Genomic DNA, 26,804 nt, shown 5'->3' with positions numbered 1-26,804 from the left:
CTACAAAGAGATTAAAAAAATTAAAAAGAACCGAACAGAAATTTTGGGGCTAAAGAATACAATGACTGAATCGAAGAATACAATTGAGAGCTCCAGCAGCAGACTTGAGCAAGCAGAAGAGTCAGTGAGCTAGGAGGAAAGCCAATGGAAATTCTCTAGTCCAGGAGCAAAAAAGGAAAAAAAAAGAGTAAGTGATAGGACACCATAAAAAGAAATAATGTATATGTCATCGGAGGTCAGAAAGGGAAGAGATGGGGAAAGGGGTAGAAAGCTTATTTAAAGAAATAAGGGCTGAGAACTTCTCAACTCTGGGAAGAGATTTGAACATCCAAGTTCATAAAGCTAATAGGTCACCTAAAAATTTTAATCCAAAACAACTTTCTTCCAGACACATAATAACAAAACCGTCTAAAAAAAAAAAAACAAACAAACAATAAGACGATTTTAAAAGCAGCAAGAGAAGGAAAACTATCTCATACTAGGAAACCCACATAAGGCTATTAACTGATTTCTCAGCAGAGAACTTACAGGCCAGGAGAGAACGGAATGATATATTCAAAGTGCTGAAAGAAAGTGCAAACCAAGAATACTTTACCCAGCGACACTCCTTTTCAGAGCTGAAGGCCAAATAAGGACTTTCCCTAATAAACAAAGCCAAAGGAATTCATCACCAATAAATCTACCCTACAAGAAACGCTGAAAAGAATCCTTCAAGCTGCAACAAAAGGATGCTGATTAACAACATGAAAACATGTGAAGATATACAACACACAAGGTAAGCACAGAGTCAGATATAGAATCTTCTAATACTGTAGTATAGTGATATGGTAACTACTTAACTCTAGAGTAAAGGTTAAAGGAAAAAGTATTAAAAATAGCTATAGCTTCAACAATTTATTAATGACTACACAATATAAAAAGATGTAAATGATGACATCGAAAACAAAAGGAGTAAAAGCATATAGTTTTGTATGTGATCAAAATTAAATTCTTATCAGTATAAAATAGACTGATATGTATGTATATATATCATGTTTATGTAAACCTCATGGGATTCATAAAGCAAAAATTTATAATACATTCACAAAAGATAAAGAGAAGGGAATCAAAGCATAGCACTATGGAAAATCATTAATTTACAAAGGAAGGCAGTAAAAAGGAGGCAAAGAAAAATGGAACTACAAAATGTCTGGAAAACAATTTCAGAGGTGGCATTAGTACATCGTTGACTATCAATAATTATGCTAAATGTTAGAGGACCGAATCTCCAATCCAGAGGCGGAGTGGCTGGATAGATAAAAAATAAGATCCAACTGTATGCTGCCTACAAGCGACTCTTCAGGTTTAAGAACAACATAGGCTGAAAGAGATGGCAAAATATATTCCACACAAGTGGAAACCAAAAGAAAACAGGTAACTATAGTTACATCAGAAGAAAGACTTTAAGCCACAAATGGTAATAAGAGACAAAGATGGTCATATAACAATAAAGGATCAATTAGTCAAGAAGATATAATAATCATAAATATATATGCAGACAACATTAGAGTCTCTAAATTTATTAAGCAAATGCTAACAGATCTGAAAGGAGAAATAGAAAATACAATAATAGTAGGGGACTTCAATACCCCACTCTCAACAATGGATAGACCATCTAGAAAGAAAATCAAGGAAACGTTGGATTTGAACCATACTTTAGACCAGATGGAAATAACAGACACATACAGAACACTCCATCCAAAAGCAGCAGAATAAATATTCTTCTCAAATGCACACAAAACATTCTCCAGGATAGATCAAATGGTAGGTCATAAAACAAGTCTTAGCAAATTTAGGAAGATTGAAATCCTAAGTGTCTTTTCTGACCATAATGGTACAAAACTGGAAATCAATAGCAGGAGGAAACTGGGAAATTTACAAATATGTGGACATTAAGTAAATACTCCTGAATAACCAATGGGTCAAAGAAGAAATCAAAGGTAATCTAGGAAATATCCCTAAAATGACAAAAATGGAAGCCCAACATGTTAAAATCTATGGGATGCTGCAAAATCAGTTCTAAGAGGGAGGTTTACAGCAGTAAATGCCTACAGAAACAACTCAAATAAACAACCTCACTTTAATTCTCAAGGAACTAGAAATAGAAAAACAAACTAGACCCAAAGTTAGCAGAAGGAAGGAAATGAAGACCAGAGCAAAAATAAATAAAACAAATACCAGAGAAATAACAAAAGATCAATGAAACTAAGAGCTGGTATTTTTGTAAAGATAAACAAAATTGACAAAAGTTTAGCTAGACTAACTCAGAATAAAAGAGATAGGACTCAAACAAACGAAATCATAAATGAAACAGACATTACGACTGATACCACAGAAATACAAAGGATCATGAGAGAACACCATGAATAATTATACACCAACGAACTGGACAACCTAGAAGAAATGGACACATTCCTAGAAATATACAATCTACCAAGACTGAATCATGAAGAAATACAAATCTGAAGAAACCAATAAAGAGTAAGGAGATTGAATCAGTAATCAAAGACCTCCTAACACAGAAAACTCTAGGACCAAACTGAGGGCTTCAGAGGGGGGGGGGGGGGGAATGGGATAGACTGGTGATGGGTAGTAAGGAGGGCATGTATTGCATGGTGCACTGGGTGTTATACGCAACTAATGAATCATCAAACTTTACATCAGAAACCGGGGATGTACTGTACGGTGACTAACATAATATAATAAAAAAAATTAAAATAAAAAAAAATAAAAATTAAATTAAAAAAAAGAAAACTCTAGGACCAAACATTTAAATAAGAATTAACCCTGGGGTGCCTGGGTGGCTCGTCTGTTGAGAGTCTGACTCTTGGTTTCGGCTCAGATCATGATATGAGGGTCTTGAGATCAAGCCCTGTGTCCAGCTCCTGGCTCAGCAGGGAGTCTGCTTAATGATTCTCTTCCTCTGCCCCTCCCTCCGCTCATGCATGCACACTCTCCCTCTCTAATAAATAAATAAATCTTTAAAAAAAAAAGAAGAATTAACCCCAATCCTTCCCAAATTCTTCCAAAAAAGTGGGAAGGAGGGAATACTCCCAAAGTCATTTTACAAAGCCAGCATTACCCTGATACCAAGGTCAGATAAGGACATCACAAGAAAAATAAAATTATAGGCTAATAACCCTAAAGAACACAGATGCAAAAATTCTCAACAAAATATTAACAGACCAAATTCAACAGCACATTAAAAGGATCATACACCCTGATCAAGTGGGATTTGTCCCTGAGATTCAAAGATTATTCAACATACACAAATCAATAAATGTAATATACCACATTAATAGAAAAATAAAAATCATATGACCATCTCAACAGATGTAGAAAAAGCATTTGACAAAATACACAATCCTTTCATGATAGAAATTCTCACAAATTGGCTATAGAATGAAGATACCTCAACACAGTAAGGACATAACATGACAAGCCCACAGCTAACATCATACTCAATGGTGAAAGGTTGAAAGCTTTTTCTCTAACATTAGGAACAGGACAAGGGTGCCTACTCTCTTCACTTCTATTCAACAAAGTACTGGGAGTCCTGGCCAGAGCAATCAGGCAAGAAAAGTAAATAAAAGACATCCAAATAGTAAAGGGAAAAGTAAAGCTGTCTTTGTTCGTAGATGATATGATCTTGCGTAGAAAGAATTGTCAAGACTCCACCAAACTACTGCCAGAACTAATCAATGAATTCAGTAAAGGTGCAGGATACAAAAATCAACCTCCACTAACAACAAAACATCTAAAAAAGAGCCCGGTGTGCTGCAGAGGAACGGCTGTTGCTCTGCAGTGGGTTCAGGCCCCCGGCTCGTTGGTGGCTCCTGCGCTCCTCTTCTCCCCACTGAGCTGCTGCCTGGTGAAGAGGAAGCCATGGTGCTCGGGTCACCAGGAACACGAAAGTTAATGTTGAAAATAAGGTGAAGATCGGTATGGCAGGAGCAAAGCATGTGCCACAGTAGTGGCCTCCAAGTCCGGACTGAGGCCTAGAACAGCTCTCGGAGACGTGGGTAACAAAGTCAGTGAACAACCACAGGCCAAACTGCCTCTGAAAAAGGAAGCAAAAACTTTGGTTCCTGGAAAAGTTATTGCTTAAAAAAAAATCCCTAAACCTCTGGAAAAGGCCCCCGAGACTGTGCTAGAACCAGAGCCAGAAGCAAACCTTTTGCCTGAGCCAATTTTGGTTGATACTCCCTCTCCAAGCCCAGTGGAGACATCTGGATGTGCCCCTGCGGAAGAATATCTGTCAGGCATTCTCTGATGTGTTCTTGCAGTGAATGATGTGGATGCAGAAGATGGAGCTCATCCAAACCTTTGTAGTGAATACGCGAAAGATATTTATGCTGATCTGAGACAACTTGAGGAAGAGCAAGCAGTCAGACCAAAATACCTACTGTGTCGTGAAGTCACTGGACACACGAGAGTCATCCTTATTGACTGGCTAGAACAGGTTCAAATGAAATTCAGATTGCTGCAGGAGACGGTGTACCTGACTGTTTCCGTTATCGATCAGTTCATGCAGAATATTTGTGTGCCCAAGAAGATGCCGCAGCTGGTTGGTGTCACTGCCATATTTATCGCAAGCCAATATGAAGAAATGTACCCTCCAGAAATTGGTGACTTTGCCTTTGTGACTGACAACACTTACGCTAAGCACCAAATCAGACAGATGGAAATGAAGATTCTAAGATCTTTAAATGTTGGTCTGGGCCGGCCCTGTACCCCTGCATTTCCTTCAGAGAGCATCTAAGATTGGAGAGGGTTGATGATGAGAAACATTCTTTGGCCAAATACCTGATGGAACTAACTATATTGGACTACGATATGGTGCACTTTCCTCCTTCTCAGATTGCGGCAGGAGTTTTGTGCCTAGCATTGAAAATTCTCAATAATCGTGAAAGGACACCAACTTGACAGCATTATCTGTCATACACTGAAGAATCCCTTCTAAATGTTATGCAACACCTGGCTAAGAATATAGTCATGGTGAATCGCGGGCTTACGAAGCCCATGACTATAAGAACAAGTATGCCGCATCTAAGCATGCTAAGATCAGCACTCCGGCACAGCTAAATTCTGCACTAGTTCAAGATTAAGCCAAGGCTGTGGCAAAGGTGCAACTTGTAAACATGAGTTGGAGTATTATAGTAACTGCAAATAAAATTGGCACCATGTGCCATCTGTACATATTATATGTTACCTTTACTTACTTTTAGTAAAGTTTGTGGTCCTTTTTACTTCTTATACCTAAAAAAAACCATCTAAAAAAGAAATAAAACAATCCCATTCACGATAGCATCAAAAATAATAAAATACTTAGGAATAAATTTAAGCGAGGTAGTGAAATATCTGTACACTGACAACTACAAGAATTGGATGAAAGAAATTGAAAAAGATAAAAACAAATGGAAAGATATCTCATGTTATGCATCAAGAGAATTAATATTGTTAAAATGTCCATATTACCCAAAGCCATCTATATGTTCAATGCAATCCCTACCAAAATGCAGATGACAGTTCTCATAGAAATAGAATAAACAATTCTAAAATTTGTATGGAGCCACAAAAGACCCCGAATAGCCAAAGCAATCCTAAGAAAGAACAAAGCCAGAGGCAAACTATACTACCAAGTTATAGTGGTCAAAACAGCATGGTGCTGGCATAAAAACGGACACATGGACCAATGGGACAGAATTGAGAGCCCAGAGAAAAATCCCCACATATGTGGTCAACTAATACTTGACGAGGGACCCGAGAATACTCAATGGGGGGAAAGGATGGTCTCTTCAATAAGTCGTGCTAGAAAAACTGGATAACCACATGAAAAGAATGAAATTCTTCTATATTACATTACTCACGAAGACGAACTTGAAATGGATTAAAGACTTAAACATAAGATCTGAAACCATAAAACTCCCACAGAAAAACATAAGAAGAAAACTCCTGGATACTGGTCTTGGCAGTGATTTCCTGGATATGATACCAAAACCACAAACAACAAAAGCAAAAATTAAGCAGAACTACAAACCAAAAAGCTTCTGCACAGTGAAGGAAACAACAAACAAAATGAAAGGGCAACCTATTGAATGGGGTAAAATGTTTGCAAATCATACATTGGGTGAGGGGTTAATATACAAAACACATAAAGAACTCCTATAATTCAAAAGCAAAATCAAGCAATCCCATTAAAAATTGGGCAGAGGAATTACATAGACAGCTTTCCAAAGGAGACATAGAAGTGGCCAACAGGTACATGAAAAGGTGTTCAACATCACTCATCATCAGGGAAATGCAAATTAAAACCACAATGAGCTATCATCCCACACCTGTTAGAATGGCTAGTATCAAAAAGATGAGAGAGAGCAAGAGCTGGCAAGAATGTGGAGAAAAGGGACTCCTTGTGTAGTGTTGGTGGAAATGTAAATTGGTGCAGCCACTGTGGAAAACAATATGCAGATTCCTCAAAAAATTAAAAATTAAAAATAGAACTACCCTATGATCCAGCAATCCCACTTCTGGGTATATATCCAAAAGAATTGAAATTAGTACCTCATGGAAATATCTGCATGCCCATGTTTACTGCAGCATTATTTCACAAGAGCCAAGAAGTGGAACAACCTAAGTGCCCAGCAACAGGGGAATGGATAAAGAAGACGATTTATAAATACACAATGGAATATTGTTCAGCCATGAGAAAGAAGGAAATTCTGCCATTTGCAACAACCTGGATAATACTTGAGGGCATAATGCTAACTGAAATAAGTCAGACAAAGAAAGACAAATACCGTATGATCCCACATACATGTGGGGTCTATAAAAGCTGAACTCAGAGAAACAGAGTAACGTGGTGGTTACCAGGTGCTGGTGTGTGGGGGCCATTGAGAGATATTTGTCAAAGTATACAAATTTACAGTTACAAGATGAACAAGTTCTGGGGATCTAAGGTACAGAATGAGATTATGGCTAATAATACTGTATTATATACTTGAATGTTGCTAAGAGACTAACTCTTATATGTTCTCATCCCCAAAAATCAATGGTAATTAAGTAACGGGACAGTTAGCTAAGGATATGGTGGTAATCATTTTGCAATATATGAATGTATTAAATCAACCTTTTGTATATTGTACAGATTATTGAGGTTTAAGAATCCGGATATTTTGTAACCATCATTAGAAAAATGGATTCAGTGAAATGTCATTACTTTATGCTAAAATGACTGGGCAAAAGGCTATCGGAGAAAATGAGATTCATATGGTCACAGAGTATTACCCAAATGTGACTTCCTAGTTACAAAAGTAAAATGAAACCTTTACATTTGTAACAGAGAAATCTGGTGATCAAACTTAATACCACCAATACCAGGACAAACTGACAGTACCTATACCCTAAGGCGATGCACGGAGGATACAAATTCTCCTGTCCATAGACGCTAGAATAAATGATAGTTTTGTATCAGTGTTAAATTTCTTGGATTTGTTCATTGTCTTGTGGTTAGATAGGTAAAAGTTGTTCTTTGGAAAATCATTATTTGATGAATCATCACGTTGTAATGCTTTAAATATCTTACAATTTTATTGGTCAATTCCACCTCAATAAAGCTGAAGAAACATTATAAATAAATATAAATCAATGAAAGTAAAAATGGGCATAAATTGGGTTAGCCAGCGCTTCTAAACTAAGATGCCAAGATATTTAGACGGCATAAACTAGAGGTTTATACCGCCACTGTTACCCATCTGTTCTTAGTGCATAACCTGTACCTAGCGCGATAGCTTTGGATATATCCTTGGTCACTTAGACCTTGACTCATCTGCTAATGTAGTGTAAAGAACATGGACTTTTTCACCGGAAAGGTGTGCATTAACGTTGACACAGTTACACAGTAGTTGTGAGGTGGCTTGTGCCTATTGTTTGCCCTCGTTCCTCGGCCTCATTCTTATCAACAAAATTGGGATAAAATGGCTACCTTGCAGTGTCCTAAGGGATTAGCTGAAGTGTATGGAAAATGTTTGGCTTACTCGAAGGTGTTTTGCTAAATGTTAGCTGTTTCTCCCACTGACATTAGTTTCAGGTGCTGTCCTCTCCCCTTGTGGCAGCTCTTGCCAACTCCCCAGAAGAACACATGCCCACACGTCTACCCATTTCCTAGACCGTGCAGATCATAACTGAGGGACTCATTCAGAGCAGCGGCCAAGACAGAACCGTGAGCGTATGTAAATATTCACAATCTGACTTGACGACACCTAACTGCAAAGTTAGAGCCTACAAAACGAGTGGGAGTGAAAAAAAGAGGTCTCATACTAGGGCTTCTTTGCCTCTGAGATTGTGTCCACACCGTGAGGTGACACTCTTGTCTCCTACCAGTGCCGTGAGGGTCACCAGGACGTGGGCACCGGACTCGGTACTCCGCTTTCCCTTCCCAACCCATAAATCGTGACGGGTTTGGCCTGTCACATGCAAAAACACAGAGAATCTCCGCCCCACTGGGGCAGAGCACACCTTCGCTGTGTGAATCCACCCTTTAATACGAAGAAGATCGATAACACAGACGCCAAGAGAGCTCATTTGTTTTAATAGTCAAGCACAGTTTTATTAATTCTTCCTAGGAATTATCTCCCAGGGTCCCGCCCTCCCCACAAACTATTCAAATACAACAGCTACAAGTACTCAAATTTCATAAATGCAATATTGCAAAAGCAGGGGAACTAAGAAAAGCCTTCATAGCCTTGAGATTAAAAACAATGCTTAATCATGCTCTCAGTCCCTGATACTAAGCGCTAAGTACTAGAAGCCAGAAGAGCTGTGCTGGCAGCTGGCAGCCGGCGGCTTGGGAGAAGAATGGAGTAATGACGAGCACTCTTACACTCATTTTTCATCTCAGAACCAGGGTAACACAGGGCAGGGCTCTCTGTCCTGGTAACTACGTTGGTATCAAGGTAAAAAAAAATCCTGGAGACACGTGTTCAGAGTAACAAATGGAGTTGGTTTTACTTGTGCCACGGAGGTTAGAGAGGGCCAAGGTTCTCAGACTCCTTAGAACTGTGGTTCTGCCTCCCGCTCACACTCTGGTGGGAAGAACTGAGACTGTGAGCACCAGAGCCTGAAGTCAGAGTAATAGCACAATAAAAATTTGGTGAATGAATGAACAGATACCTAGGGAGCAGCGTGAACAGGCCAGACCCAAGTTTCTCTGAGAAAAAGCCTTGCTGGGACATTTTGGGGACACAACATGCCCACGGCAAGCCTGGCTTGTCAGGACGGACCTGCAGTGACCTGCGAATCCCGGGAGCCCAAAGGAACAACCGAGTTCTTACTACTGCATCCCGGTCCTCTGAATGTGCCCAGCCAGCATCAAAATTTGCAGCCAGAATCTGAGATTCATTGCCACATGGAATCAACAGAAAATGAGTAGGCGTAAGCCCCCTTCAATGACATTCAGTACATACAAGACTAAGGAATCTGGGGCAGAAAGTGACCAGGGTGAGACCCTCACCTCTCCCCTTCCCTTTTGCCTTTTTTGCTTTCTCTCACTCTCCTCCTGTTCTATTTCCCCCTGCTTTTCCCTTTTCTCCTAACCCAGTCTTGTGCCCTGCCTCCGGCTTTCTTCTCTTTCTTAATCATTACCAAAGTTAAGTAGTTCTAAATATCTGTGGCTCCACGGGGTGGGGCAAATAAAGCTATTTTTAGTTTCCAGAAATAAGAGCGGTTCTAAGAAAAAAAACCCAAACCCTGTTTCTGGCCACACTAACAGTGATTTAGAGACTCTCTCTTGAACTCATGGGTATCTAGAACGTTCTACTGGGTGTGAATTCAATACCTACACAGTAAGCTGGGGATTTTGGTTTCTAGGACATCAATTTGATGATGATGATGAGGATGATGTAACAATAAACCAGTAGTCACACAAATAAGAGCCATTTTGTGTGTGTATTTAAATAAAACAAGGGGTAGATGCTATTTAAAGCAGCTGGGCATATCAGATACCTATTTGTCACAATTCTTAGTTTAAGGCTTTAAAGTATTTCTATCCGGGCCTTGTATGGTTCTAAATGTCTTTTCATTCATTCATTCAACAAACTTTCACTGAGTATCCACTCTACCAAGCATCATTGTAAATGCTGACTAATACATAAATTAGCAAAGCTAAGCTGGAGTCTGCCCCATGGCCATCCTGTCACTCTTAAGTGTTTGCTCTTCTCAGCATATATTATCTCCTAAGTATTTGGAAGATTTCATTCACTATGACAGTAATGATACAAAGATAACACAAAACGGAAAATGAATGGCCACTCCCTGGACTGTTGCTTCTTATTGGGAGTATATGAACCCTATTTCTGGTGGCCTGGTATCACAGAAAGACCACCAAACCTGGGGCCACACGAACTAGATCTGGTCCACGCTTCATAATCTTCAGGAAGTTACTTCACCATTTTGAGTCCCTATGTTTTTCTTTTTTTATCCTAAATGCTGAGTCCAGGAACCCTGGTCCTACCTTCCTCTGGCAATATTGTGAGTGAAACATGAAATCACGTTTGTAAAAGTGCTCTGAAAACCATAAAGCCCATACAAATGCAAATTATCACTATCAAACAATCTTTAACACATCTTTCAGGGAAAACCTTCCCCTTATAGATTCATTTTCTCTCTCTTTTTTTTTAAGGCGGGAACTTACATGATCAACTAGCATTATTGGGTTAGGTATTTGGCGGCATAACCTGCATTGATCTCATGGGAAGAGACCAGTTAGAAGTTTTCCTTGTTGAAAATGAAATGCACTCCCCGGGGGCCAGACTCAGAGTTGGAGATGCACTGTTTACTGAGGGTTTCAGCCAAGGCTTCAGGTCCGCAGAGGAAGACTCCTATTCTGGTACTTTGGGGGGGAAGAAAGGAAAAATAAAACCGTTTCAGGCTTTTGGATGAGACAGACTACACAGCACGTGAGGGTATTTCCTCTCGACTTTAGGCTCTAGGGCAGCATCCCCCCTGCTCCTCTGTCTTTTCCACTATGGGCCCTGTTCAGATTACCCTGTGGGAGAGTGGTTCAGCCCTGTTGTGGGGACAGTTGCAAAAGGCAGTTGACTTCCCTTGGAAATAGCCCTCGAGGAGAGTTTCTAGAAACCTCTGCCACACAGAAAATGGTGGTGAAGTGGTGAGTCTGTGGACTAGTTCCTTTCAGGGCTCTATATCCCCAAACCCTCTCCAGCGTCTAGAAATCAGGAACAAACCTGCTTTCGGTTCGAGGACTCTGCCAACGGCTGGGCGGGGCTTCATCCCTTTCTGTTTTAGAAGCTAAAGCCTACTTCCTCAAGGTGTGGTCCCAGACCAGTGGCCTCCTAGTCAGCTTTTTAAGAAGTAGATTCTCAAGGGTGCCCGGGTGGCTCAGTCAGTGAAGCGTCTGCCCTCGGCTCAGGTCATGATCTCAGGGTCCTGGGATCGAGCCCTGTTCAGCGGGGAGCCTGCTTCTCCCTCTCCCTCTGCCCTCCCCCTGCTCATGTGCTCTCTCTCTCTCCTTCTCAAATAAATAAATAAAATCTTTAAAAAAAGAGAATGAAGGTTCTCAGGTCCCGCTCCAAACCTACTAAGGCAGCATCTGCTCTGTGAAAGGACCCCCGAGTGATTCGTATGCTCGCTAAAGGATAAAAAGCAAAGGTGTGAAGGGTACATTTGTGGTGATTTCTTAAGTTTATCACGTGTTCTAGCAAGATAGAGGGACCCCTCAACCTTCCAGAATGGGTAAAGCTTTAATGAAGGCAGAGAGGACCCTAGGATGTCTGGCAACTTAACGATTTTAGACCCAAAAACTAAAACTGAAAGTGGGGACTGTATCTCCTTAATGATAAAAGTCTAAATCGTATTGAATTAAAAGAAGTAGCTATGCCAGTGAGATTTAGGAGCTGAAAGGAAAGAACTGAGTTACGGCCCCACTTGGGAGAAGCAGGGTTCAGAAAGGCCCCCCCACCCCCAGCATCTTTCTATAGAATCACTGTCCAGGTAATTTTGGTGTGATCTAAAGCCTCCCTCGTAAAGTGATACGTATCTAGAAGCTTTTATTGGGTGTGAATATAGTAATCTGGGTATTTTTAGTTTTCAGAATACACAAATCTAGCTGTGCTTGGGAGCTGTTGCTTTCAGCAGACCGCGAGCCTTAAGAACCCCTTGGTGGGGGATGGGGGACTCCTTACTTTGGGTGTTGACCTGCAATTGTCTTGAATTCATTATCCCAGTTGGGCCGTCCATACAAGGTCTTCTGTTTCAGACCCGTGATCACATCCTTCTCCTCGTCGTGGTGCACGGCAAAGTGATCGGCCTGTCGGAAAGGACATGAATTCACAAAAAAGAGACATCCTCTAAGAAAAACACAGCTATATTTCTGCATCTCACAAGCCAAGCTCTCACTACCCATTCTAACCATATATATATTTGAAGGCGAGAAGGTACACAAAGATGGACAAACTGGGTCTCCTCGGGCAATTTACAATCTAGAAGGGCAGACCTTGAAGTGCCAACATGAAAAATCCTAGTCGTAGAATCGGGTATCATGAGTGCCAGTGGGGAGGCACAAATATCTCACTGAGAGCAAAGCAGGAAGGTGAAATGCAAGGGTACAGGAGGATTGAAGGTTGGCAGCACTTGGCGTTGGGCGTTGAAGGTGTGGGTAGGATTTAATTCTCTCTCACTGCTTTTCTCTCTGTTCTACACGTGACTTTCTCCCTTTGCCTTAATAGACTCCCACTCCTTTAGGAGAATCGCTAAGAACTGAAACAACCACAGATTAAAATGCACTCATATTTTGGCAACATAATGAGACAACAAATCAAGCCTAAAGCTAGTCTGTGTGTGTGTGTGTGTGTGTGTGTGTGTGTGTGTGTGTGTGTGTGTATACATAGTCACATGCTGTTTTCTGCTACCATTCTAGGGGGCCTCAGTTCCAACAACAGATATTTTTCATAAAAGCGGTTAATTAAATTTATTTAAAACTTGAAACAGATTTTAAATTCACCGGACAGTGGATGGATCATGGAGGACATTAAGAAGGGTGACCACGCTGGTTTAATAATCCTGTAGGAACCAGTTTTGCAAAGCAAAATAGTTATTCTTCAATGCAAGTAAATTTCCCATTTAAAAAACTGTGTCTGGCTTTTTAAATAATAAAACTGCAAAGTAACTTATATATTATAGATTTTTTCCCCCTGGGTTTCTTTTTTAATCAAATATCTGTTGTTGTTTTGTTTTTAAATTGCAGAAATGGAATCTTGAAATCCCTTTTCTTGGAGCAGCAATGTTCACGGTCATGTGTTCCTGGATCTGCATTTGCAACAAGACTCATTCTAAGACTCGGAGGATCTGTGATGAACAATACACCAAAACCCAAATGAAGAGTCAGTTTTCACAATCCAAGGTGCGTGTGAAAGATGCTGAGGATGGAGGAGGCAATGTGTGGCCATGACCAGCTGAGACACCGGCCAGGGATAGGCAGAGACTCTTGCCTTAGCTCCTCACGCAGGGGGAGCTCATGCTGCGTCTGCTGCTTCCAAGCCAAGTCATTGATGTTTGCTTATTTAAAAAGATTTAGGGGCTCCTGGGTGGCTCAGTTGGTTAAGCGGCTGCCTTTGGCTCAGGTCATGATCCCAGGGTCCTGGGATCGAGCTCCACCACATCAGGCTCCCTGCTTGGCGGGGACCCTGCTTCTCCCTCTGCCTCTCCCCTGGGCTTGTGCTTTCTCTCTCTCTCTCTCAAATAAATAAATAAAATCTTTTAAAAACAGGAAAGAAAGATCTTATCCCCTGGGAATCATTAACTTGTTTCAGAGTTTCTCATCCCCAGCACTTTTGACATTTGAGGCCAGATAATTCTTTGTTGGGGGGGCTGTCTTATAAATTGTAGAATGTTTTCATTGTTCCATGTCCCTGGAGGGAGGGGGGTGACACACACACACACACACATATATAATGTGTTATGTATTATGCATTATATGTTATATCACACACACATATATACACATACATATATGCTATATACACATATACATACACACATATGCACACATATATCATCTTCATTAAATACATTTTGATTTATTTATAAATGATAATCATGAACTAATGGGAATTGCTAAGAGTGTAGGCTCTGGAACATTCTGCCTCTGCCTCTTACTACTTGGGTGCCCTTGGACAAATGACCTAACCTGTTCTGGGCTTTGGTTTCCTCATCAGTAAAGTGTGGATAATAGTAGTAGCTACTTCATAGGGCTGTTGTAAGGATTGAATTAGACAATCTATGTGAACACTAATAAAAATACCCAGCACATGGTATACGCTTAATAACTATGAGCAGTTATTATTACTACTCACTAAAAATATTGTGCATGTTGTTAAATACACATAAACATAAAATTAAAGGAATATGTATGTGTGTAAAGATGTAAAGATAAGAGGTAGAGATAGAGAGAGAGGCATAAAGAGAGGGAGAACGACTACTAATATTTTCTTCCCATTACCCCGTGGATTGTCTTGTCCAGCTGGTTCGAGACCCCTGGTACGAACACGACTCTAATAAGGTCAAAGGCATGGCTCTTATTCCCCTGTGACTCCTTAGGTTCCACAAATACCAGCTTTGAATCTAGTTTCAGGAGTCTGAACATGTGGGGATACTGACTGAGCGTGAACGGGCCGGGTCACCCACCTCCATCAACGGTTCTTGGTAAAAACAGTACACAAAACACTCCAATAACCAAAGGGAAATCAGTCAGCTCCGGGCACTGTGGGAAGGACCCGAGAGCTGGGATCTCGCCCTCACCTGAGACTCATCCCAGCCCGTGAGATAGATGTTATAGCTGAGGAAGCCGGCGTTGTTCCTCTCCTGCATCTGGGTTTCTAGAAGCTGCAGCAAGTCCGCAAACCACTCAAAGGCGTGCGTGTCCCGGCACAGCCAGTAGAAGTATATCTGTAAGAGCAAGAGATCATGAGGCAGATTATAAGTAAATAGGCCTCATCAGAATTGACATATGGATTTCTACCCCCCCCCCCAACTTTTTCCTGCTGCTCAGGACACCTAGAAGCACAGGTTTTTAGAAAGCTCTGGACGCTTCACAAGCTAGCTCACATGAATCCGCACAAGCCTTCACCCTGTGGGCAGTAAACAAAGAGCTTGGTCTCAGAAATGCATGGCTGAGGAAAACAGCATTAGCTCGCCATTTTCCCTCGGGGTCTGCTCTTGCCCACCTCAAATCCCTGGCTTCCTCTGTACCTCCTGTCAGAAAAACCAATGAGATCCAGGCTAGCGGGGGTGGCCACAGCACTACTTCGCTGCCTGCTAATGCCAGACATTGCTGAGTTCCTAGGAAAAGAAGCCGCTCTCCCCATACCTCCTCCATATAGTAAGGAGAGAAAGGGGAGAATAAAAAGTCAACGTACGCTCAATGTCCCTATTCGAGGTTATCTCTAAAGTTATTCGGACGACTCATGTTTTATTCAAGATGTCCTTTATCGGGCAATGAAACCAAATTTACCTGTGGCAAAAAAATGTCCTGGGAATTTATGCTGGGGAGATACCCATAAGAAAGTAAGTAAAAGTTTCATGAAAGGACGTGTCTCCTGCCCTCCCCTTGCAAAAAAAAAAAAAAAAAGGTATTGGGGGGACTGGGTAAGGAATCAATATCTAATACAGGATGATAGAAAAATTATTCTGTATCCTCTCAATGGGACATAAAGAGATCATTAAAAAGGATCATTATAAAGCCTGTGACAACACTGCAAAAACACTATGTTTTGCATGCATACTCAATATTTACAACTTTCTAAGAGTATGTAAACATGTGGGAAAATACTGGAAGAGAATCCACAAAAAGAGTAGCTACTGCATTGGGGCTGTGAACACTTTCTGTCCCCACTTCCTTTCTTCCCAATTTCTCCTAACGCTATACAAGTGCAGTATATTCCTTGTAATAATAGACCTGCTTATCTCCAAGCACATTTGACTTGTCCAAGAGCCCTTTTATGAGAAGTCTGTCTCTCTGGAAGCACCCGGAACTGGTCTTCACTTCCTTTGGTCTCCGCCAGGCTCTGCCCGGAAGGCTCTCTCTCGCCTCACTCGGCAGAGTGTGTGGACACCCCAAGCCCTCTGAAAAAACGAAGGGACTTACCTTTTTGAGCCTCAGATTGGTGGCGTTATTGCAATATTTGTACCAGACGGACTTGAGAATGGATGCAAAGGGTGTGACCCCGATCCCTGCTCCCACTAACATCACCACCTCGTAACTGAACACGTCTTCACTGGCTGTGCCAAAGGGCCCATCCACAGCTATCCTGGGGGGAAGCGTGTGAGGAGGCGGTTACAGAGCTGCCTTGCACTTCAGACTAGGATGGGGTACAGCTTCTTACTGGGGGTGTGCAATATGTCACATCAAACTGGGACATATCTTCTACGAAATGGCTTTCAAGTAACCAACTTAGTGTCAACATTGTGGTTGGAAGTAAGAAGAAGAAGTTTTAGCTAACTGAAAACAGTTGGTAACTCTCAGCGGTATTTTTTTCATCTCTCCACGCTTTCACCTACCACACACACACACACACACACACACACACACACACACCAGGACATCCCACAGTTAAAATTCCTGCTTACATTGCACACTGAAGTAAAGCGAGAATCTTCTGTCATGGCATCTTGTAAATTTAATATCTCCACTTTTCATTTGTCTATTCATTGAGTCAACCAACAAGCTTTTCTTTAGCATCGACTAAGTGCCTGGCACCATCTCAGGCATGTGGGAAGAAGGCGGCGAAGCGAATAATATACGGCATTTACCCTCAAATAACATACATCAATTAAATTTTAAGAATATCTTTGATACACTATAACTTTGTTTGTTAGAAAAGTTAATGTACCTTGGCCTTGACCCTTACATATTTAAAGGATTTTGGAAATATTCATTATTAATATTTGATTCAAGTATTTTATATTTCACACAAGATTTATAAGTATATGCCTAAACGCACCACACACATAAAATGGGAAACACCGAGATAGCCACCTATATTTGTAGAACTTGGGTGTTCGCTCAGACCCAGGAGACAGTGTAGTGAGAAAGGGGAGCTATTTGGTGACATTTTTCCTGAACTCGTACACTTCTGTAAATATGAGCTTCGCACTTACTTAGGTAGTTTCCAAGCATCCTGAAACTCCTGCTTATCACAGCCACAAGCATTGAAAAGTCCTTCCGTCCAGTCCCCAACGATACGAATATGGATGCTAAAGAAGTCTTCCTCAGGGGCGGAGGTCAGTGTGAAAGGGTGCCACTCCAGCCTGGACACCTTGGGGCACTTGACAAAAATGTATTGTCCCACCTCCATCTTGAATCCCTTCTTCTTCATCTGTAGCTCAATGGTTTTGAAAGGGTGAGTGACCACCTATGGAACAAAACATGTCTCTGGAAACTACAATTTCCCCAAATACTTACTTGCCTTTTCAGTGTCCGTATGGACAAAAGGCTGAGCTAAGATGCCCCACCCACATCCCTTCCTCAGGCCCAACGTGGCATTTCCTCGAGCAGACGCGTCTCTCTCGTTGCGACTTGCCCTCAGCTGGAGTGCATGGCCTGCGATGAGCAGGGATACAAAGGCCTGGCCCCTCTCCTCAACTTGAGACAACTCCCAGACGTCATCCCAACGCCCCCACTCCCTGTAGGATCAGCCGAGGCTGCAGGGGCCACCAATGGAGGGTCATTCATTTCCTCCCTGATCCTGACTGTTCTTCCTTTTACAGGTTCATCTCCTGAGAACACGCCCCAGTCAACCTTCTGTCTGCAGTTCTCTGTCTCAGAGTCTTTGCCAGGGAGTCCAGCCTAAGACACCAGCAACTGTGATATTTTTTTCTCCAAGAAGTCAAGGCATGTGCTATAAACAGGAAGAAGAGATGGCTGCCTACTCAGCCTTCCTGTCTCCCCAGGGCATGATTGAGAGCCTTGGCAGCTGCATAGAAGAAGGAGACCCATTGGCTGGGTATATAGCAACATCCCCCAAACCAAGTCAAATGTACTGGTTGATCTTTGTCCTGAGTCACACCTTGAATTTGCCTGGTCGCGTGCTTTGTGTTTACATTTCTACCCACCTGGGAAGTGCCCCATCCATGTCTCCCAAAGCCAGGCCCCACCCACCCACTGCCATCCTCACTCTCCGTGTGTACAAGTGTTGATGACAGCTTTGTTTATAACAGCAAACAGCTGGAAACAGTCCAAACATCCATCAGCTGGTGAGGTGGTAAATAATTTTAAAAAACAAAGCAGCACAATGAAAAGCTGTCATTACAATACAGAGAGCAATACAGCGTTTCTGGGACGATCTCTGAGATACCCAGGACTTTCTATGTACAACTGAAAAACAAACCAACGGACATCAAGGAAAAGAAAAATCAATAGAAACAACATAGCAGCTCCCTCCATGTTGACTGAGAGTGCCAAGCTTTTCTTTCCGCGAGTGAGGAGGGGTAAGATGGGAAATCCTTTCGATAAGTATTGCCAAGCATTTGCAAAACTTGTGATTTCACTCCGTCTTAAATGATAAAGCAGTACACAACATCCTTTCATCACTGAAATAAAGAACCTTAAAGCCTCATTTTGAAAACAGAAAATAAAATTGACGAAAATTCTTTTGAAAATGATGTTCACCATGTTGCAATTTTGTATGGTGAAAATACTTTCTTCCCCTATTGTAATTTTGCTGCCACGGGTGAAATTGGGATTAAACTAAATAAAATGCACTTGCAGAACTGACCTTGGCATACTTTTGGATGACACCTTGTTTCTTTTCTTTTCTTTTTTTTTTTTTTGAGAAGAAAATGAATATCTGTTTTTATGAGAAGAAAACGAGTATCTATTTTCTCCACAGGAACACAAATTTGCCTTTAAAATATGTTCAAGGGAAATACTTGCCTGCCTAGTCAGGTCTAGCCTAGTAAGGGAAAGTTTGTGGCAGCCTTTTTTGCTCTTCTGTGGGCCTTTTCTTCTAATACAGTCTAAGTATCATAAAAGGAGAAGTGCGGTAGCTTCCTATATTTCAAGATTTCCAGTGCCAGCTGGCCTAACTTTACTCTGGCCTTCCACGGATGCCAAGACAGAAAAGCTAGGGTGGCTGGCAGGAAGAATTCCTGTGTTTTGCAAGAACAGCCCGTAGTAGGCTTCTAGTAAACACTTTCTGAACTGTATTGAGTTGAATTCAATTTTATTTCATAAAACTAGTTTTGTCTCTTGTTTCCTGAAACGATAACCAGGAGTTTCTATTTCTATTTATTGAGTTGGATATTTATTTAGTTAGTAATGAGAAGCAGCATAGAAGCGTGGGGGTTGGGGGGGGGGGGAAGCCGCCATATACCTGGAGTCGACAGACTCACATCTAGATGCATTTTAGTTACTAACCTCCTTGAGACTTTGGGTCCTTCAACTCTAATATTCTGTGATTACATACACAGCACAGAAAAGGAGGTAGAGGGAGACCTGGAAAACGACCTCAGCCTCAATCGGACCTGCCCTTGGCTCTCTGGTTCTTTTCCCATCTGAGTATTTAAGGCTCAGTGCGTACCCTTTTGAACTCATGTGTCTTGCTTCTTCACTCTTACCTGCTCACATCATCACTATATGCTCCCCTCCTCCTCCTCCTCTCTCTCTCTCTTCACACACACACACACATACACACACACAGAGAGAGAGATAGAAAGAGAGAGAGATTGATTCGTGCATACAAAACAGTCAGCTTTATTTTTCAACAGAAAATGTTAATTTGTACTTTCCCCAGTTAAAAGGTCCAACCATTTGATTATCAAGCTAAGTATACTGACTGAATTCAATTGTAGGGCTTCTCTCTACGTTTAATCAAAAGAAACCAAGTGAAAGAACAGCTCTGACCAATGCTACAGAGAACTTGGGTAAACTTGTCCATGATATAGTTAGATGCTATTAGTAATTCTTAAACCAGACAATACCTTGGTGATGACCACCTTCTGTTGAGATCGCCAAAACCGTACCAATCTCTCACAGAGATATAGAAACATGGGAGCCACTATCCATTTCCACGTCTGTAATCAGAGCAGAAAGTGAAAACAGGATGTATTAAGGGGTAATAGCTAATATAAGATTAATGGGAACAAAACATTTTAGAAGTCAAGTTAATCTTTGTAGGCTTATTTAAATATTTGATATCCAATTTGTAAATTTCTTATACAATAGAATGCATGAAAAATATTGAAAATTAAAATAAATTTTTTAAAGATTTTATTTATTTATTTGAGAGAGAGAGAGAACAGAGAGAGAGTGAGAGGGAGAAGCAGATTCCCTGTGAGCAGGGAGCCCGATGTGGGACTCGATCCCAGGACCCCGACATCATGATCTGAGCAGTAGGCAGTTGCTTAACCAACTGAGCCACCCAGGCGCCCCGAAAATTAAAATAAATTTTTGAACCAATAGAAATGAGCATTCTCCTTGGCCACATTGGGGAACTCTACCTATAGTTTAAAACTTTCCCAAGAGGAACTGCCCACAGGAATGGGATTTCCTCCTGGTGTTGCAACAGCAGTTGCAGTAACCCCACAGCAGAGCAAGATTAGTTTCAGAATTAACATTTCTCTTGTTGCATTTCAGCAACACCATATTTTTTTTAAAGATTTTTTATTTATTTATTCGACAGAGATAGAGACAGCCAGCGAGAGAGGGAACACAAGCAGAGGGAGTGGGAGAGGAAGAAGCAGGCTCATAGCGGAGGAGCCTGACGTGGGGCTCGATCCCATAACGCCAGGATCATGCCCTGAGCCGAAGGCAGACGCTTAACCGTTGTGCCACCCAGGTGCCCCTGCAACACCATATTTTTTAATGCAACATTGCAGCTGCTTTCGCTCAACCATGTAGTCAAAATTTAATCTTTTGCAAGATAAGAAATTTTGTGCAAGAATTTACTGTTTCTCCAATATGCTGGTAAGTGCTAGAACCTATGCAATGCACCTGCCGAAGAGGGACAAGCCCAAAGATTTTCAGATTTCTTTAGATTCCTCTCTCTCGTCAGAATCTTCAGTGTTTCACAACACTGGAATTACCCTGTAGTATTATTGGCTATATGAAAACCTTTAGGATTAAACAGATCCATCCAGGGACTCAGTCAGTTAGGTCCCTAGTTTGATACCTGAAGTAGTAAGGAGCTTTAGGAAGTGATACCGTTTAAAAGATGGCGTTTCAGAATAGAGTCCAAGAAAGAAAAAGAAACCACAAAGGGCTTCCTACAGTCTCACGTATGATCTTTCCTATTAAATGTTCTGAAGAAACTTCTGATTGGAAGTTGAGAGCACGTGAATGTCCCCACCTCTAGCCAAAGTTGAAGGCTATCTGCCTCAAAAGTCAGAAATATTCCACTGCTGGCCATTGTTTTCACAGGGCAGGTTTTTAAAATAGGCTGGCAGCATCCATCTCTTTCCTGGGTGCCGCAATGGGGCTCCATTGAATGGAGTGAGGTGTTGGACATCGTCTCTAATCCCAGAAATCCAGAAGCTTTGAGGTAGGTGCCTGTTAAGATAGTAGTACCCCGATTCCAGCTGTCTTCAAGGAAATGTGCCTTCCCCTAACCCATAAGAGGACCTGCAATGTAGTTCCTTCTTCATCTTCTCTATCGATGTGTGCATGTCGTGGGGGCAGTTTGTTGATACATCTGGTTGCTTTCACTAATGAGCAAGGACGCTTAAAGATGTTAAGTCCCTGGATAGCAGACTGTATCTTAGAGGAAGAAAACTCCTATGTTAAGAGAGTAGGAAAAAAGAAAGGAGAAAATGGGGTGGGGCATTTGCCTTTACATTATACCATGCTTAAAAAAATAATAATCCTGTTCAGAAGCCCTGTACCAACGTTGATTTTTGCCTAGCTTTATACCAGTGGTTAGCACGGTAACCAATAAGGTACACTGCTTGCCAATAGAGGAAAGGATATGAAGAACACAGGGCCCACATCTCACTCAATGGAGCGGAGTTACTGAGAACATACAGAACGGAATTTGCAGAGCACGCAACAGGAGCTCTCAACAGAAGGTGAATATTTACCATGTTTTCCCGTGGTCATCCTTGCCATACTCTTGCGTTGGTATAAACCTGGCTGTCCAGCATCATTTATGTGGTGTAGACACAGCCTCCTGATGCTTAAAGGCAGCCCGATGTGTTACTTCATCAATTTCCTTCCCAGCTTTGAAAGCTGTATGGAAAATCTTACTTCCTGGTGTCTGAAGAGGCCCTTAGCTCCTTAGAAGTGATTATCTGAGCTATCCAACTCAGCTCAGAATGGAATCCCTCTGAAATTATTAACTGATATAATTGTGGCTCTCACATTCAGAAGAGAAGAGATGGGATTTCTTGAACCCCAGTAGCACTTTCAAAAACAATGCTTTTCCAAGTTTTACATCAGGATGTTCATAATAGACCAATGCAATCCTTACCTTTCAAGAAATAATTCTAGACCATAAGTATAGCAGAAAAAAGTAGATACTTATAACATTCTAACAGTTCCATGGCATTCATAATGGACAGCTCTATGACATTTGTACATATTTCTTAGACACGGTTGGAAGATTGTTGGTAATGAAATTGTAATAGTAACAATGAACTGTACCTACCATAGGAGGGTTCCCAGAGAACTGTGGGATTGGGCATCCTTCTGGTTTTCCCCAAGCTGAGGGGTCTTTGCCACATATTTCAGGGTTGTGTACCTTTAAACTCTCTGCTGTCTGCCCGCGAACAATTTTCCTAGGGAGGAAATATAAGTCCAGACCATTTAGTAGCAAGATATTAAGTTCTTAGTTTTTTGAGATTCTGGGCTTATTTCAAGTATTCTAGTACAGATCCTCCACTTTCCACTTAACAGGAATATCTTATTGACCCCTCTGAGTAGATTTGAGGAGGGGAAAGAAGATATGTCTTCTTCAGCAATAGAAAAAAAAATATGTACAATGGCACAAAGAATATGTAAGTTTTGGATCACCAATTCATGTTTTCTTTTTTTTATAAAGATTTTATTTATTCATTTGACAGAGAGAGAGACAGGCAGAGAGAGAGGGAACACAAGCAGGGGGAGTGGGAGAGGAAGAAGCAGGCTCCTAGCTGAAGAGCCTGACGTGGGGCTCGATCCCACAACGCCGGGATCACGCCCTGAGCCGAAGGCAGACGCTTAATGACTGCGCCACCCAGGCGCCCCTCCAATACATGTTTTCTTAAAGGGAGCATTTGTGCTTCTGTTTCAAGTATCATTTTCATTTATAAACAAACAAAAACAGGAAAACTGCAGATCTAACAGAGCAGCCGCGCATCCATACGGTGGTTTTGTGCAAATTACAAAAAGTTGCTCTCTCTGAGAGGACAGTCCTAGAAGCAAAGAGCTTGGCCAGCAAAGCATGGGCTCATTTTACACCCTATGGACAGGCACCGCTGTGTGGTTGACAGCCCATACCATCACACACAGTAACTCCGAGGCTTAGTCCAAGTGCTTCATTTGTTGTTCCAAAATTGTCTAAATTAAACCAAAAGGGTTGAAATCAATTTAAGGAGACTTTGTGGAGATTACAACATTCTCACAGATACCAACACTAACGGTGTGTCCTTTGAAGCGCTCAGAGCCCATTCATTTCAATTCTATACATTTCAATTGAGCAACTGCTGACACACACAAGACAATGTGGGTTTAGTAGGAACAGAGGAAGCGGGGCACAAAGTCAGGTAAGTCATGGTCCTGACCTCAAAGAACATAAATGGCAGGGTCTTCAAAAAATACACTAAGAAGAGACACAGAAGGCCCCCTTTGTAAGAGTTGTATGGGGGACCTAAAATTTCTTGTGCCACTTGGCATATTCTGTGAATGCTTTAATTCATGGCTGTTAACCATACTTTTCTATCCCTAGGTCTTGAGGCAGAGAGTTACCAGATATTGAGCATCTATTATGTGCCAGGCCTGGGGAAAGTTACTCTACACAAATTATCTCGGTGGACGTTCATAACAAGCCTGAATGGTAAGTATTGGCAACCCCATCTGACATATGAGAACACCGAGACTTAGAGAAACTAGTAACTTAGAAGCAGAATGATTTGGAGAAAACAATTTTGAGCCTGTGTCAGACAGCCTTGGTTTCAAATCCCAGGTCCACCCCTTGCTAGTTTGGTGGCCTTGGGCAAGTTATTTAACTTCTTCTAAGCCCTGGTTTCTTCAGCTGTAAAATAAGTATAATAATACCTAATTAAAGGCCTATTTTAGTGACCAATTGGCCTGATGCATAAAATATGCCAACATAAAGTAAGAGTCCAACAAATGATAATTGTCAAAATTCCTAAGGCCCAAGTTCACTTGGGGAGTAAGGGAGAGAAAACAAAATTGGATTCTCCCCTCTACTCACAGCCAGGACCAGAAGTCAGAAAACCTGGATTTTAATCCCAGTTCAGCTGCTGCCTTGGCCATGAGAGTGTGGGCCATCAGCCAAGCAGTGTAAGTAGCAGATTCTCTTCAGATGGAGAGTGGGGCAAAGCTGTGAAACTGTACAAGCATAAAGTGGTGGGATTACTAAGCTAGAGAGGGGAAGAGATTCAGTTTTTGTCTCTAGGATCCTCTGAAACACCTGGGTTATGACCAAATACCACTTAAAGACACTCAATTGCTTTAAGAGAGTCAAGAGATTCTTTGTCTACACAGATTTTTTTCAGTGCTTAGAAAGAGTCGATCAGGGGTCAGAGCCAGCAAGTCAATCAAGAATGCATATAAGTAGTTGCCCAACGCTGCTTCTTCCCACCCTTCCCCTTTTCACACTCAGGCCTTAGTCATCTCTAGGCCAACTTGGCTCCCAGCAGACTCATCGAGCTTTGAGCATGCGCTCTCTTCAGGCTTAGTTATGTGGAGTCCCAAACCCACCAGGGAACTTCCCCAGGCCTCCTTTTGTGTGCAGGTGGGAGAATCAGCTGGTGTGAAACAGCATAAAAAGGAAATCTGGTATTCAACAGGATTCCCCGTAAGACGAGCTGTCCCGACTACATATGCAGGCACTCTGAGTCTCTAGGGGAGTCTTTGCCACAGCCTGGCTTAGATCACCTGGGCCCCAATCCCAGCTATGCCACTCACGAACTCGGTGACTTGGGCTGCATGGTTTACCTTTGTTAGCTTGTTTCCTTGTCTACAATTTCCCCAGGAAATGGGAATGTAAGAGTATCTCTACCTAAAAGAGACATTTCATGTCTATAACGAGTGCTCAATAGAATTGAGCTCTTACCTTTATTGTATTAGAAGGCTGGAAGGCAATAACCATGTGTTTTTCCTTCCAGGATTCCCCACCATGCCGGAGATCAGTCCTCATACACAGTAGGAAATCAATAAATATCCAGCTTGAATCAAAGCTTACTGAACTACAGCAAACCCTTTCACCTGATTAATCATTAGCCCCTCTAGTTTGGAAGTTTGTCTAATTTACTAGTGATTAAGCCAAGAGAAACACCACTGCAGACATCCGTAACCTCTCCAGCACCCTTAACATGGTTTACACACTTACAGAGGTGCTCAAAAGTTGGTGTATTTTTCAAGCTTGCTAGAATTAACTGCATTAATCATAGCTATTGTTAAATTACTGCAGAAATCATAGCTATGAATCGGGTGCAAGAAACTAAAATGCTGCTGAGTGGTCTCTATCCAGCTGGCCTCTGATGTCTCTTCATATTCCTTCCGCAGACAGGCTGACCACACACAGACGAGGAGGTCACTGTGCCTCTAACAGCATCACGCCTGGAGACGAAAGGATTTAAAATACTTGCCCTCAGAGATTAAACACTCACTCAGCTCCGTGGATGGCGAGACCGATGAAGAAGATCACAAAAAGATGGTGTGTGTACCAAAACACTTCAAAGTAAGACCTCCGGATGGTTTTGGTGGAGGAAGTGATAATTAATATGAGGCACAGGGTGATCACGATACCGGTGATGCCCGCCAACCGGGTCACGGCCACATACAGGCCTCCTTCAGGATTCTGCAAAACACACACACACATTACTCGTAGGCTCTCAAATGCAAGACTACCTATTTATAAAGTGTCTGACATATAGTCCAAGAGGTATTTTCATTCCCCTTTTCGATAACCCTAACCATCCCTCACAGAGTGAGGTAAACTTGGAACAGATATTTCTCAATTTAAAACTGTCTTACATGGTCGAGAGGTCATAGGAAGTACTAACTAATACATTGAAATAGTTCTAAGGGAGTACCAATTTTTTAAAAGATTTTATTTATTTATTTGACAGAGAGGGAGAGACGGCCAGCGAGAGAGGGAACACAGGCAGGGCGAGTGGGAGAGGAAGAAGCAGGCTCCCAGCAGAGCAGGGAGCCCGACGCGGGGCTCGATCCCAGAACTCCGGGATCACTCCCTGAGCCGAAGGCAGACGCTTGATGACTGCGCCACCCAGGCGCCCCAAAGGGAGTATCAATTAAAGCACATGAGCCAACTATAAGATGTCCTAAAAAGGTCTGAGGCTCCTTCTCCCTTCGGTTTGGAAAGGGCCACGGTGTTTAGTCGGCAAATGTATTCTGGACATGCCTCCTATCTTAGGCTGGGCTCCCCTGAAGCAGACAGACCTTGAGATAAGCATTCATGAGCAAGTGATTTTAAAAAGGTGTGCTGCAGAGGAACCTGGTAAGAAGATGGGCAATAGGACAGGAAAGAACAAGTCAAACAAGAGGGCGAACTCAGGTCAAGTCTTTAGAGAAGGTA

The 26,804-nt window shown here is 41.9% G+C and overlaps 1 protein-coding gene and 1 pseudogene across 2 annotated transcripts in view; one reads left to right on the top strand and one right to left on the bottom strand.

Moving 5' to 3' along the window:
- The first annotated feature begins 743 nt into the window (after positions 1–743).
- On the top strand, positions 744–8,484 carry LOC113265817 (G2/mitotic-specific cyclin-B1-like; annotated as a pseudogene).
- A 134-nt stretch (positions 8,485–8,618) lies between these two features.
- Positions 8,619–26,804, bottom strand: part of LOC113265816 (cytochrome b-245 heavy chain) — a 101,475-nt gene continuing 83,289 nt past the window's right edge. For both annotated transcript variants that reach the window (XM_048213440.2, XM_048213439.2), the window contains exons 7-14: positions 25,876–26,066; positions 22,689–22,818; positions 20,029–20,121; positions 17,209–17,462; positions 16,196–16,358; positions 14,851–14,997; positions 12,237–12,361; positions 8,619–10,924 (exon numbers count right to left, since the gene is read on the bottom strand). In XM_048213440.2, the coding sequence (XP_048069397.1) occupies positions 10,798–10,924; positions 12,237–12,361; positions 14,851–14,997; positions 16,196–16,358; positions 17,209–17,462; positions 20,029–20,121; positions 22,689–22,818; positions 25,876–26,066 (1,230 nt within the window). In that variant the 3' untranslated portion in view covers positions 8,619–10,797. The remainder of the gene's footprint in view (positions 10,925–12,236; positions 12,362–14,850; positions 14,998–16,195; positions 16,359–17,208; positions 17,463–20,028; positions 20,122–22,688; positions 22,819–25,875; positions 26,067–26,804) is intronic.

This window comes from Ursus arctos, chromosome X (assembly GCF_023065955.2).
Source record: "Ursus arctos isolate Adak ecotype North America chromosome X, UrsArc2.0, whole genome shotgun sequence".
In the NCBI taxonomy this organism is placed as follows: domain Eukaryota; kingdom Metazoa; phylum Chordata; class Mammalia; order Carnivora; family Ursidae; genus Ursus; species Ursus arctos.
Note: the sequence above shows the minus strand (reverse complement) of the source record. Positions and strands in the feature narration are given on the sequence as shown.